Source organism: Alligator mississippiensis, chromosome 4, assembly GCF_030867095.1.
Source record: "Alligator mississippiensis isolate rAllMis1 chromosome 4, rAllMis1, whole genome shotgun sequence".
NCBI classification, from domain to species: Eukaryota; Metazoa; Chordata; order Crocodylia; family Alligatoridae; genus Alligator; species Alligator mississippiensis.
This window is the reverse complement of record NC_081827.1, coordinates 115,664,436-115,677,785: the sequence shown is the minus strand read 5'-3', so window position 1 is coordinate 115,677,785 and position 13,350 is coordinate 115,664,436. Positions and strand designations below refer to the sequence as shown.

Here is a 13,350-nt window from a genome sequence, read left to right as displayed (position 1 = left end):
CGAGGTCCCTTCCAGCCCTAATGTCTATGAAATCTATGAAATATGAAATGTTGTCTAATGGTAGCTCTGCGTTAGGCACGGGGAGGAACCCATCATGATAAATTTAGAACCTTCGACTTGTCAAGGGGACCTGGAGAACTTGGCCTACACAAGTAGAGGGAAATCAGAGGAACCTGTACAATAGAACTTCACAGATAACAAGTATTTTCTTTGAACCAATGGCAGGCTCCCTCAGATCGCCCTTGAAGATCTGCTTTCAACCAGGCAAGAGAAGGGAGTGGAGTGTCTTCTGACCCAGTTTTTTTTAACTGAAAAATAAGAATGCTTGTAAACATGTTTTCTTAGGGAAGAAAGAACAAATGAACCACTACACAATGGGAGGTGAGTGGTTAGGCAGTAGCATTGATGAAAAGAATTTGGAGGTTTGGTGGATCACAGACTCTCTATGACTCAGTGGTGTCATGCAGTCCCTCCCCCCAAAAAACAAAACAAAACAAAACCAAACCCCCACAACAAAACAAAAAACCCCAAATACAACTTTAGCCACCATTAAATAAAATAGAATACATATGACTGAGGGAGGGAATAGTATCACCCTAGTCAGTGCTAGTTAAGCCCCAGCTAGTATACTGCATACAAATCTGGCTGCTGCAGTTTAAGAAGCATGTGGAGAAACTGAAGAGGATGATAAAGGTGGCAGAGATGGTGAAGGATTTGAAATGCAGACTGTATGAGGAAAGGCTGAAAGAACTGGGTATGTTTAGTTTGGTGAAAAGGAGATTACTTGTCTATCCCATCTGCCAACCCACAAATACATTGTAATAAACACTGTTCCTTTGAGCTGAGTGTAAAAAAATACCCTTGTCTTTCCATTCATAACAGATTTTCAATAATCAATCATGGGAGGATTTTGATATACCCTTAAAGTGCACGGCTGGTTGTTGTTTGGGTTGGGTTTTTTTGTGGTTTATTTTTTTTTAAACTTTCCTATGCCTAGATCTTACTATTCTGCTGTTTCCAATCAAGTTTTACCCTCTGAATCTCCTGGCCTCACACCTAGGGCCTAAGTACAGACATTCAAAAGAGCTGAGCCTGAGTCAATTCAATCTTTGCAGGTCAGTCTAACCTGCATAGATTTCACTGGCAAGCAAGTGAGCAAACATTCACTTTTGATTCTGGAAATGCAGCCACATGCCTGCAGCGGCCCAGGCCAGAAGCCAGGGGGCACTAGAGCAAGCGCTCCCTTCCCTTCTGCAGTGGCTGGAAGGCGGGAGGGAAGCTGAGCTGAGGGTGGGGCATAGCCAGGCCTTAGCAGGCCTGAGTATGATTGGTGAGGGGTTTAAACCCCAACCCTGGTCTGCAGGGACCCCAGCTGGGGTGTGCCTGGAGGAGGAGGGGGTGTGCCAGGCTTTTGGGTGGTGCAGAAAAGGAGCATGGCCAGACCCCAGCCAGATGCCAGCCCAGTATGGCCCCCTAAGGTGAAGCGGGGCAGGGAGGGAGTTTATTTCTCCCTTCTTCCCCTGGTACTGCAGCTGGGGTCTGCCTGGCCAGGGAACAGCAGCCCCTGTCAGGGTCCCTCCCCCCTTGCTACTCCAGAGGCATGGCCCAATGCCTACCCAGCATGGCCCCCTAAGGTGAAAGGGGCAGGGAGGGGGTTTATTTTGCCCCCTCCCTCCCCTCTCCCACTGGGGGACTGCAGCCAGTGTCTGCCAGCTCTGGCCGCTGCCTTCACTGCTCACACCTGGCCAGGCAGACCCTGACTGGGGTCCCCTGGTGGGAGAGGGGAGGGAGGGGAAATAAACCCCCTCCCTGCCCCCTTTGCCTCAGGGGGCCATGCTGGGGGCTGGTGTCTGACCACCCCCGGCCCTGCCACTGGAGCAGTGATGGCGGGGAAAGACCCTGACAGAGGCAGCAGCCCCTGTTGTGGTGTCCTGGGGAGCGCAAGCCTCTTTCCGGTGGTGGGGGGCTGCACTGTGGGTGGGAGCAGGGCTGACAGAGCTGCCACAGCCTGTGTGGCAACAGTGGTGGGGCTCAGAGGCGGGGCCATGGAGGGGCTAAGCCAAAGTTTGGGGTGGACATAGCCCCCCCAAATCCTCTCACTTGCCCTGTTCAGGCTGCGGCAGCTCTGCCCACCCCATTCCTGCCTGCAGCGCAGCCTCCCCACAACATTGGGAAGAGGCTTGCTGCTCCAGCAGCAGGGGCGTGGGCATGGCCAGATGCTGGCCCCAGCATGGCCCCCTGAGGCAAAGCGGGTATGGAGGGGGTTTATTCCTTCCTCCCTCCCCTCTCCCCCTGGGTGACCCCAGCTGGGTTCTGCCTGGCCAGGGGCAAGTGGCAGCAGCCAGGGCTGGCAGACCCTGTCTGCAATCCCCCAGTGAGAGGGGAGGGAGGTGGGGGAAAAAATCCCCTCCCTGCTCCCTTTGCCTTAGGGGGTCATGCTGGGTGGATGTCTGGCTATACCCATGCCTCTGCTCCAGCTAGAAAGCAGAGGGATGGGGCCAGTCCTGCTCTCTGGAGCAGAGAGCACAGCCCAGCCCAGGGCTGAAAAACATGCTGGGATGCTGGGGGACTGTGATTTAACTTAAACCAGGAAGGGGTCTGGGACAGAAGTTCCATAAACTGGTTTGACCTCAACCAGTTAAATCTGATGCTACATTCAACCCGGTTTATCTTAAACTAGTTTTTTCCATTTTGAAACTGGTTTATGTGCACTGAACTTTTGTTCTGTTATAGGTTTAAACCAGTTTCTGATCACTTAAACTGGTTTATGTGTAATTTCTGTCCCTAGCCTAAAAGGCTTGATCCAACTTTCCCCTGGCATCATTGGCAGTCTTTCCATTGGCTTTAATGGAGTTTGGATTGAGAATGCTGGCTGGGTTGCTCACAGAAGAGACAGTCTACAGAAGCATTCAAAACAAAGTTTAGCATAAGGACATTGCCTTTTCTATTATACAGATTTTGCTTTTTTATGATGACTTAAGGGGGGAAGGAACATATAATGCAGCTGTCTAATGAGGTAGAACAGATTTTCCTCCAGAAAATAACAGCGAAAGGATCATAGCATCCCTTATATAATGCACATCGACATGGGAACAAAAGTAAAAAGAAAGACAAAACTAAACCAACAATGACAATTGAATCAAATCAACACTGACACACATAATAGCCTGGGGGAAAAGAGCACTGGCTGATGAACCAGAAGACTTCTGGGAAAGGAACAATTCAATGGTGGAGGGTGGGGGGAGAATAAACATTAGTTGAAACCTTTGCTTTGAACATTCAGCATGAGATTTTAGCTAGTATTGCTGTTCACCGAACTTGTACCAAAGAGAGATCCTTTTTGCCACCCTTTTCAAGGAGTAACTATAGAGAAAGGGGTATTTGGGCCATGTACATGACAAAAGCCAAGCCATTACGAGAGATGTTTCAGTTGTGCCCCAAGACGTGTGGCTTTTCTTAGGCTCAGAAACAGGGGTCTGATTCAAAGCCTGATGGAATCTAAAGTAGTCTTCCCATTAACTTCAATGGACACTGATGAGACTGTGAAACCAAGGTTCCTGACTACCTTGTATTCATTTAAATCAGTTGCTCACAACCTTTTTAAACTTGAGGCAGCTTTTGGAAAATGCCAGCTCTGATTGATTACAGCTAAATAATAATACAATTCTTCTGTTGCAAAGAACTCCAAAGACCACAACAGGTCAAAATGATTTTAAAATGATGAATTCCTATTTGAAATATCTAGGTTTATCCTGTGAATCATGTTTGCTTTACCTACCAGTGTGAATGTTGCATGGCATCCTGTGGCATTCTTGAAAAGATCTGAATGGTACCCTGGTTGAGAATCTCTGCTTTAAATATTCCATAGCCTCTCTTGCATCAGAAAGCTTAGATGGTATCTATGGTGTGTGGGCCAAATTATAATCTGACTAATTATAACCTTCCTAGCAAACTGTTCTTTACCCTCCCTCTTCCTTCCCCCTCTCCCCCCAATTATTTTGCAGTGTTTATAACAAAGAGACATTTTCTCTCTCTTCTCCCCAGAAGAGGAAACATTTCAGTGGTGGTTGGTTGATCTTTTTCTATACAGTTCTTAAACAGCATCAAGAATCTTAATGAGAAAAGCAGTATAACATAGAAGGTGTTAGGATTAATAATTATGGTGGTTGTCTTCTTCCTCACTGAGAACTTCTTTTGTGGATTTTCTCTGCTTAACGCTTTGATGAAGCCTAATGAATGAAAGTGAATAGTATCTGCAATTATGTAAAACTAGACTTTGATTGAAGTTGGCATTGACATTCATCTGATATAACTTCCTGAGACCATTTGTATGTGTTCTTGACAATGATGGAGAAGTGTTGTTCCAATGCACCTCATGTCCCCTGAGACAGACTAAAACCTTGGTTTATTTTTTAGCAACATCTTTTATTATAACAGTTTTAATTACTTCTAGCATTATTTCAATAAAATGAAATTGTTTTGTATCTTAAAATCAAATCTCTGAGCCAAATGATACTATAATGAATTTCATTAAGCACTTTTCTAATGCTTGGGATTGGAACTGCCCAACTGTGTCTTATAGCTTCTGGTCTGATATGTTCTTTGTTGCTATTTGGAGACCTCTGAGAGCCACAAACCCCTGTAGATTGCATTAAAGGAAAAATTAAGATTGAAAGTCATAGGTACCTCTGTCTTCACAAGGTCTTGGAAATTCTCCTGTACATTGCTGTTAACATGGACTGTGCCCTAGAATTCAAGAATATCTCTGCCCGCAGCTCTATATTACAGTGTATCTCAGTATGTTGCTGTACTGTAGACCATGCTTGTATGCCTGCCCCATTCCACCTTCCAATTTCCCTCACTGTCACTGTCCTTCACGCAGGTTACGTCAGCTTCGGAGCCCAGCTGTGTGTCCTTACATGGTTTTGTAGATCTGGGTATCTGTACACTGTGCTGGCCTTTTCTCCTCCTCACCTCTCTTTGTGTCTCCCTTGCAGGTATGGATGGATGCGGGCACTCAGATCTTCTTTTCTTATGCCATTTGTTTGGGATGCCTGACAGCTTTGGGCAGCTACAACAAATACCATAATAACTGTTACAGGTAACTGGGACATAATTATATTCTTCAAGTAGTCTTTCTCCTTCCTCCTTTCTAAATACTGCTACAGATGATAGACAAAAGTGCTGATGGAGACAACTGACCAGATTAGGTTTGAGAAAAGGCCTCATGGTCCCTTTTTACCTGAGACAAAACAGCACAAATTTTGCAGTAGTTTTACTTAATGCAGTTGCTTTTGCCTCATATTTGAAATCAAGTCTGTGGTTAGATATTGGGAGGAACTTTCTGGCTATGAGAGGGTCAAACACTGCAACAGATTAGAGTCTGTGAAATCTCTCATTGGAAATTTTGAAGTAGCAGGTAGAAAGACTTTTTGTCTGAGATAGGTTAGATTGGGGTGATTCCCCTGTGAGCAGAGGGACTGGAATAGGTGACCTCTTAAGGTCCCTTACAGCTGTTTTTCTCCAATTCCATTTTCTGTCCCTAGGAAGAACTTCAGAAATTTCCCAGCTATCTCCCAGCTGAGAGGTCCTGCCTCTCCATGTAACACTTGTTTATATTGTCCAGAGTCCTTTTAAATCCTACTTGGGACAGAAACCTGTTTGATTCCAATAAGCACAAACAGCATTTTTGGAGGCCTGTGAGTTGATTTTGATGATAGCAAAATGAAGGGTCAGTAGCATTCCATGAAATGTTTTTCCATGAAATTCAGCCAATCTATCTTCACCTTGTAATTATAATTCCCTTTGCTGCTTTGGCCCGGTCCCTCACACAGCTGACAAGGCACCCACTCCTCCTGTCCAGTAACACGTCTTGCCACTCATCTTGGAACTTGCAAATAATAGTGCCAAATATATTTCACTCCTAATCTTCATTGCCCTCCTCCTGTTCTGCTCAGTGCTGGGCTACCCTTGAATGGAGACACTCAATCCTGTTAAATTGTACTGAACTGTCAGACTGAAGTGCCCAGGTGGGGAATAATGTTGGAGGAAACTCATTTTCAGTTTAGACACTTCTGACATTTGGAACCAAAAGTGTCCAATGGTAAAAGGCTAGTGCAATAAGCTAAGGAGCTCCAGAGACTTGCCCACTTGCAAGTAAGAAAACTTGTTATTTTGATGCAATATTTATTTGTCAGCAGAGCTGGTTTTAGGAACAAGTAATGAGGGCAATTGCTGTGGGCCCAACTAAGCTAAGTAAGTGCAAGTCATCTACTGTGGGATTAAGACGTGGACAAGCCTCGCATCTTGGCCTCAGACTTGTGAGGGCCCTGAGCAAGCACTGGCTTTGTTAGGGCAATCTCCCTATAAATTGCACACAGCAGGAAAAACTGGGACATTGCATTTGCTATCTAAACAAGTCCCTCCATCTGCCAGAAAAATTTACTCTTTAGTAAAGAGTAAGTGATTTCTTTTCTTTGCATTGTCATTTGTTGTTGTTATGGCAGGTTTACATGGTGCTTTACAGACTACTAAAAGATAAAAGCTGTATATCGAGGTCTTTTCCCGTTAAATTAAGATGACATTTCATTGCTAGTTATGAGGCTCTGGATGCCTGTCCAGTGAGAACTGCACCAGGACATTCTTTCATTTGAGGGGAGGAAAAAGTATGGGAGAGGAAGGAACTGTGGATTAGTGATTTAGATCTGGGACAATTTGTTAGAAGGTCTGGGTTCTGTTCTGGATTTGCTGCTGACCTGCTGGCTGGTCTTGGGCAACTTCATTAATTATCTGTCTCTCCATTTCCCCACTATAAAATGGAGACTGTGACAATGGTCTGCCTCACAGTGAGTTTGTGTAGGATTTCAGGAGCCTCAACTGCAAGGCACTAAAAAGCAGTAGAATGTGTGGTTGTCCTGCACAAGCTATTTAATCACATTACCATCAAATATTAATCATTTGCAACTGAACTCTGCAGTTGAATAGCAATGTATTTTTGGTATCCATCCTTCAACTTTTTCGTTCCCCAATTGTAGTCCCGCATCTCAAGAGATCTGCCCTACCTTTTGCAGGCCTGGCTTACATAGTCAAAATGATTAATTTTCCATCTAGCAAAGGAATATAACACCATGGGGCACCAAAGAGTCCTATGAGGATCACTGTTATTCAGTGTTGTTACTAATCACCTGGAAAAGGGGGCTACATTAGGTGACAGCATTTGCTAGTGAGACAAAGTTATTTAGGTGGGTCAAAACTAATGCAGATCATGGAGAACTGCAGAAAGAACAAACCTCTAATAAATACATCAAATTGGTAAACACCAGAGTGGGAAAAGGGCTATTTAAAGTAAAAGACAGTGGTGGCACAAGCAGTGGTGGCTCATACAAATGGTATGAGCTGGTATCAGATACATTTAGGTAGGAAATTAGAAGGTTTCTAACTGTTGGGACATTGAAGGTCTGGAACTGCCTCCCAATAGGAAATCTTGGTGGCACAAAAAGCTGAGCTAGTTTTTGTGAAGGAGTTTGATAAAATTATGAAAGGGATGATAGCCTGTGGTTGCCAGGTTACTGGAGTGAACTATGTAAACAGTGCCTTTCCAGCCTGATGTTCCTACATAATTAAAATAGGTGATTGGGAAACATTGTGGCAGATGCTGCTCAGTGGTGACAAATGTAAAGTAATGTATGCAGGAAAGACTAATTTAACTATTTCTGCACCTCAGGAATGCTAACCACACTGAAACTTCTGTCATAGAACAGTTGGGTGCCATTGTGGACAGTTCAATAAAGATATTTATTCGATGTGTGTGTGTGTGGGGGGGGGGAGTATAAATAAAGATATTTATTCGATGTGTGTGTGGGGGCATTTATAACGCAGATAAAATGTTAGGCTCTTTAAGGAAAAAGGGAGAGATGGTAATACTGACTATATTGAATGCTCTTACAGAAATCTATAGTATACTTTTTTCCCAAAATGGTGTGTTCAGTTCTGGTCCCTACATTTCTAAACATGTAGCAGAAACAGGGATCCAAGACAGCCATTGACAATAATTAGGTATGGAGAGAGATTAGAATATGAACAGAAATTGAATATAGATCATGGCTGTTTAGTATTAAAGAGGAGATGAATAAAAGATGACATGGTAGATGCTAAAAAGAATGCTTTCAAATGAGTGATTTAGAGAAAGTAAATTGGGTGCTCCTATTTATTTTTTCTCCTAATGTATGAACCGGAGGATATCCAATGGCACTAAAAATGCTGAATTTAAAACTGATGTTAAGAAATGTATTAGTGCTTCCCCACACGCATGTACTTCCAAGCACAAATGACTTCTAGAACTTGCTGCCATAAGGCTTCATTGGGGCTAAATGGGATACAACAAAAAGAACTGGGCTTTAAAGAGGTAACTTTTCTGGGGCCTTCTTATGATGCATCCAGTAATTGCCACAGACAGTTCATGGGTCTGATCCTGCATAGCAATTCCTGCAGGAAGGGAGGGGCGGGGGGAGGCCCCCATGATTAGTGCTGACCTGAGATTGGGACCCCCAGGTTCAAGTCCCTTGCTCTGCCCTAGACTTGCTGTGTGGCTTAGGGCAGATCACTCTGTCTCTCCATGGGTCAGTTCAGTCTGTCTGCAGTGGGGAGTAATGCCCACCTGATGGGGGTGTGGTGTGGACAGATAAGATTGTTAGGACTCCATTGGTACAGTATGATGAGCAGAGAGAAATCAGTGTTAATTATTGAGAGGTCCAGGTTTATTTCAGGTCTTGTGACATTATGTGGTTGTCAGTGTGCAAGACGAGGATGCTGCCTCAACATGTGATGATGCTGCATCATGCTGTGGCCGTGCAAATATCCTGTATTTATCCTTACATACATTCACAGGCTCGTGCTGTCCAGACACCTGCACAGAAAGTGCTAGTATAGACTAGAACCTGTGTGCATCTCTAGGAGGACACTTTTGTCTCCTTTGCTGCTGTCCCTGGCTGGTGCTTATTTTTGATTGCCTTGCCTTTCCCTTCCTTCACCCTCTCCAATATGCTGATACTTTTCTTTTATTGGCTGGCTGGGCCCCCAGGCTGATGTTCATCTCTTCTCCTTCCCAGGGACTGCATCGCTCTTTGTTTTCTGAACAGTGGCACAAGTTTTGTGGCTGGCTTTGCAATCTTTTCCATCTTGGGCTTTATGGCTGAGGAGCAGGGAGTGCCTATTTCTGAGGTAGCTGAGTCAGGTGAGTAGGTTCTGTGTTCAGGACACAGCGAGGCCATCCTGTGTCTGCCTGCTCCTAACATCGGGTTCCTTTTCTGCACTATCTTTCTGAGAAAAAAGTCCACATAAAGAGCAGAGCAATGTACAGAGAGGTAGATAGATACCCATCCCCAGGCTGCTGGCCCTATAGTAATGAACTCTAGCCTAACTAGACTTATTGCAACTGCAGGTCCAAATCTCAGCAGAGTCAACTCATCCTCCTGAGATAGGAAAGAAATGTCTCATAGTGTTTACTGTGTGAGGATCTTTTACACACAACCTTAAGAGCTAACGCCATGTCTGCCTTGCCTGGATACTAAGGCTCTTCTCAGAGGGTTTTGCTCCATCCCTCAGCCATCATGATGGAATTGGAGCCTGCTGTGGCTCTTCTCCACTCCCCCTTGGTCCTATAGATGTAGCCTGCTCTTGTTCCTCCACTCTCTGTCCCCCAGCACTGAAGCCTTTTGGTCACTGGCTGCTAGTGACAGGGAGTGCCTTGTGGAAGGTGAGTATGTACTGTGCAGCTGGATGGACTCTGAAGACCAGTTCTGAGCAGTGCTGAGCTGCTATGATGACCTCTTCTTCCCTTTCTTAGAGGCTGCTAGTATAGCTGCTGGCTTTCAGATCTGGCCATCACTACCTGCCATAAATTACCTTCTCTTTTCAGGGCCTGGTCTAGCATTTATTGCTTACCCTCGAGCTGTGGTCATGCTGCCTTTTTCCCCACTCTGGGCCTGCTTTTTCTTCCTGATGGTCGTTTTGCTTGGACTGGATAGCCAGGTAAAGACACATGCACACATTTGTCCCTCTTGACTGGCAGATAGGCAGTCCCACTAAACTTTGTGATTCCATGGCTGGGCTGGTATCTGTCCCTAAGCCTGCTTGTTTAAAACCAGCCTGGATATGTTTTTGATTGCATGCTCTTTGAGGAAAGGACTGTTTCAGAGCCTGGACATGCAACACACTACTGTCACAACACGCAATGCAGTAGCTTTGGACAGCCATGTAAATCACACCAGGATCAGAAGCAGACTAGCCAGCAGCTTATTCCAGTATTACAGGTTGTAGGTTATGAGATCTTCCCCTTGCCAATTATGCCTGTTTATCTTGTGCAATATCTGCCCTGGAGTGTACATAAGACACATAACCTCTACCGTGTTGTACAGTATGCTAGTGCGGTTTTATTACTGAGGCTCTCGGGGGTAATTCTATACCAGGTTGGGTGACTTTATTCAGTTTGTGTGCAGAGGTTTGAACCATCTGCACACTCATTGAACCATCTGCACAGTAATATAAAAGTCAGTTACATGAGTGTAGACATTCTTGTGTGTCCAGCCACTTAGTCTGTGTTTGCAGTGCCTAGTACCAGCAGGGTCCAGTCTGATCTGGATGCTGATCTGATGCTGGATGCTGCAGTCTGATCTGGGCCCAGTCTGATGCTGTTGCCATGACCTCGAGTCTCCCCATTCCAGATGGCATGGGGAAAGTTTCTTGGCTGTGTAGGAAGGGATTTGGATAGATATCCTGTAAACTGTGCAGCCCCTATACAGTACCCATAGCTTATTCAAAGATCACAGGATCACAGAGTGTTTGGGGCATTCTCTGGGCTTCAGGTTTTGCAGTATCCATGTGCTGAGAGTGGGGGAATGAAGAGTAAAGGAGAAATGAAGCTGGTGTAATAGGAGTGAGCTGATGGGCATGTGAATTCTCTTCCTAGTTTGTCTGTGTGGAGAGCCTGGTGACAGCACTCGTTGATATGTATCCTAACATCTTCCGGAAGAAAAACCGCCGAGAGATCCTCATTCTACTTGTTTCCATCCTCTCATACCTGATAGGACTGATTATGCTTACTGAGGTAGGTTACAGCTCATAATCTGTGTGATGCTCTTGTCATGCCCAACTGGAATTGGAACAGAAAGAGGGCCCTAGGCCTTGTGGGTGGCCTGGGAGCATGTAATTTTTCCAGAGGCTCAGTGGGTCAGTGCTCAGATGGGAGACCCAAAGAAGGCCAATAGATGCTGTTAGATGTGTTGTTACTGGGTCAGCAGCAGGGATCCTGGTTTTCTCAGATAAAAATAGCAAATTCTCTAGTACAAAAAAAATTGTGAATTGCAAATTCTCTGTGAATACTGAATACAATGTTCAGTATTCAACTGAAACATTGTATCAATTGAATACAATGTTTTATTGATGTGTATACAGTTTTAAAGAAATTTGGGAGCCTACCAGTGCCTCAATTACTCTAATAAAAGAAATTCTAAATACCTATATATTTTGGCATTTCATTTTGGGCTTTTCATCATGGAGAATCAGAGTTCCTGCTGCCCCCCTCACTTACATGGAGGCACGGAGCTGGCCATGGGGCTTCCAGCACTCCTTCAGGAAGCCACCCATGGAGCCTGCCTGGACTGATAGTGCATGACTCCATGACTTCGTGTGTGGCTCCCGCTTGGCCTGGTGGCACGCAGCTCCCAGTCCACATGCCATGGGGCTGGCTGGCCTTTGCCATGGGGCTTCCCATGGACACCTCCTGGCTCCCTCAGCCCCCACCCATACACCCCCACCTGCTCTGCTGGCTCTTCCCATAGCCCCACCCCCAGCCCTGCACCTACACCTGCACCCACCCCACAGGGCCCACTCACCCAGCACTGCTGGTGCCCCCCATCCCTGACCCCCAGCCACCCCAGACCACTGGAGGGGGCCCCCAGCCTGCTGCAAGTCCCACTTACCCCAAAGACTCCAGGAGGGAAAGTGAGCCTGAGCCAAGCCCTGGCTGCCTGAGAGTCTCAGGCCCTGCCCCATCCCCCTTTCCCTCTCCATTGGGACAGGTCTTAGGGTCTGTCACCCTTTTTGCAAGAAGCCCATGCATGCTTGAACTCTACCAGCCTGCAGAGAGCTCTTTGCAAACATGGAAAATCTGTGGGTATCTTCATTAAAATTAAAAACCCACTTTTTTTCTTTGTTAAAAGGAAAAATCTGTGGGTTTTTTCCATTTTTCTGAGGGAAATGGAAAACCTGGATTCCTGACCAGCAGGTAGTGCTTTTTCCTCTGAACTCAGTACAAATTGCTAGTAGGCGCACACATGCTGGAGGTGTCAACTTTTGGGTAAGGTTTTAAAGTGGCTTGTAGTGGACTTGTAAGATCCTGGGGTGTCTTCTAACAAAGTGGGGGTAGTTGCAGTGATCCACCCAATTCCAGCCTAGGCAACTGCAGTTTTCTTCCCATGTGATACTTTTCAGATACTGCATTTTTCCCTTCCTGTCCTAAACCCTTCGATCCTGTTATTCTGTAGACATGTTGCCTGGACATCCATCCAACTACCAACTCGGTAGATTCAGGCTGAATATCAGGAGGCGCTACTTCGCTGTCAGGGTGGCTAGGACCTGGAACCTACTTCCAAGTGAGGTGGTGCTGGCTCCTACCCTGGGGGTCTTTTGGAGGAGGTTGGATGAACACCTTACTGTGGTCATTTGACCCCAGTACTTTTTCCTGTCATGGCAGGGGGTCGGACTTGATGATCTGCTCAGGTCCCTTCTGACCTTACCAACTATGAAACTATCCCACCTTGACATCAGAGTGAATTGCTAGAAGTTAAGATTCTGGTCACTGTTTTGCAAAGCAAAGCAAGCCATAGCCCCATCTCAGTTGCAAATTAATTGAGACCTTTTGCCCTCCTTCCTCCTACCTGACTAGCTAGCAATTTGCATTTACAGTGAAATATGATGAGACTTACTCTGACCTCATGTACATCGGTGAAATTCTGCTGGTGTACGAGCTGGGATGAACCAGAATCATGCCTAGTTTCCCTGTTAGCAGAGGAAGGGGCTATTGTCCAGGGGCTGGTGGTCTTTCTTTGCCTCTTCCTGCATTTCTTTGAGCCTGATTTTGAACAGCTGCCTCTAGCTTTGTACTGGCACTTTGGGGCCTGGAATTCACTGCAGCAGTGCCTGCAGATCAAGGAAGGTAAGTACCTGAAGGGCCAAGAGGTGAGCCCATGATGATGGGCCTGAGGAATTCATGCACAGTCTTGATGCATATTTGGAGGCTGAGTTTGGAAAATCAGGGACACTAAGCCTTTTTGCCTTTGAGGTGTCTTTCTC

General features: G+C 45.7%; 1 protein-coding gene across 3 annotated transcripts in view; it reads left to right on the top strand.

The window, feature by feature from the left end:
• The window catches only part of LOC102563415 (sodium- and chloride-dependent GABA transporter 2), a 49,681-nt gene that overhangs the window by 32,578 nt on the left and 3,753 nt on the right, over window positions 1–13,350 (top strand). For all 3 annotated transcript variants that reach the window (XM_006265691.4, XM_019489721.2, XM_019489720.2), the window contains exons 8-11: window positions 4,998–5,101; window positions 9,108–9,232; window positions 9,917–10,029; window positions 10,967–11,104. In XM_006265691.4, coding sequence (XP_006265753.2) covers window positions 4,998–5,101; window positions 9,108–9,232; window positions 9,917–10,029; window positions 10,967–11,104 — 480 coding nt within the window. The remainder of the gene's footprint in view (window positions 1–4,997; window positions 5,102–9,107; window positions 9,233–9,916; window positions 10,030–10,966; window positions 11,105–13,350) is intronic.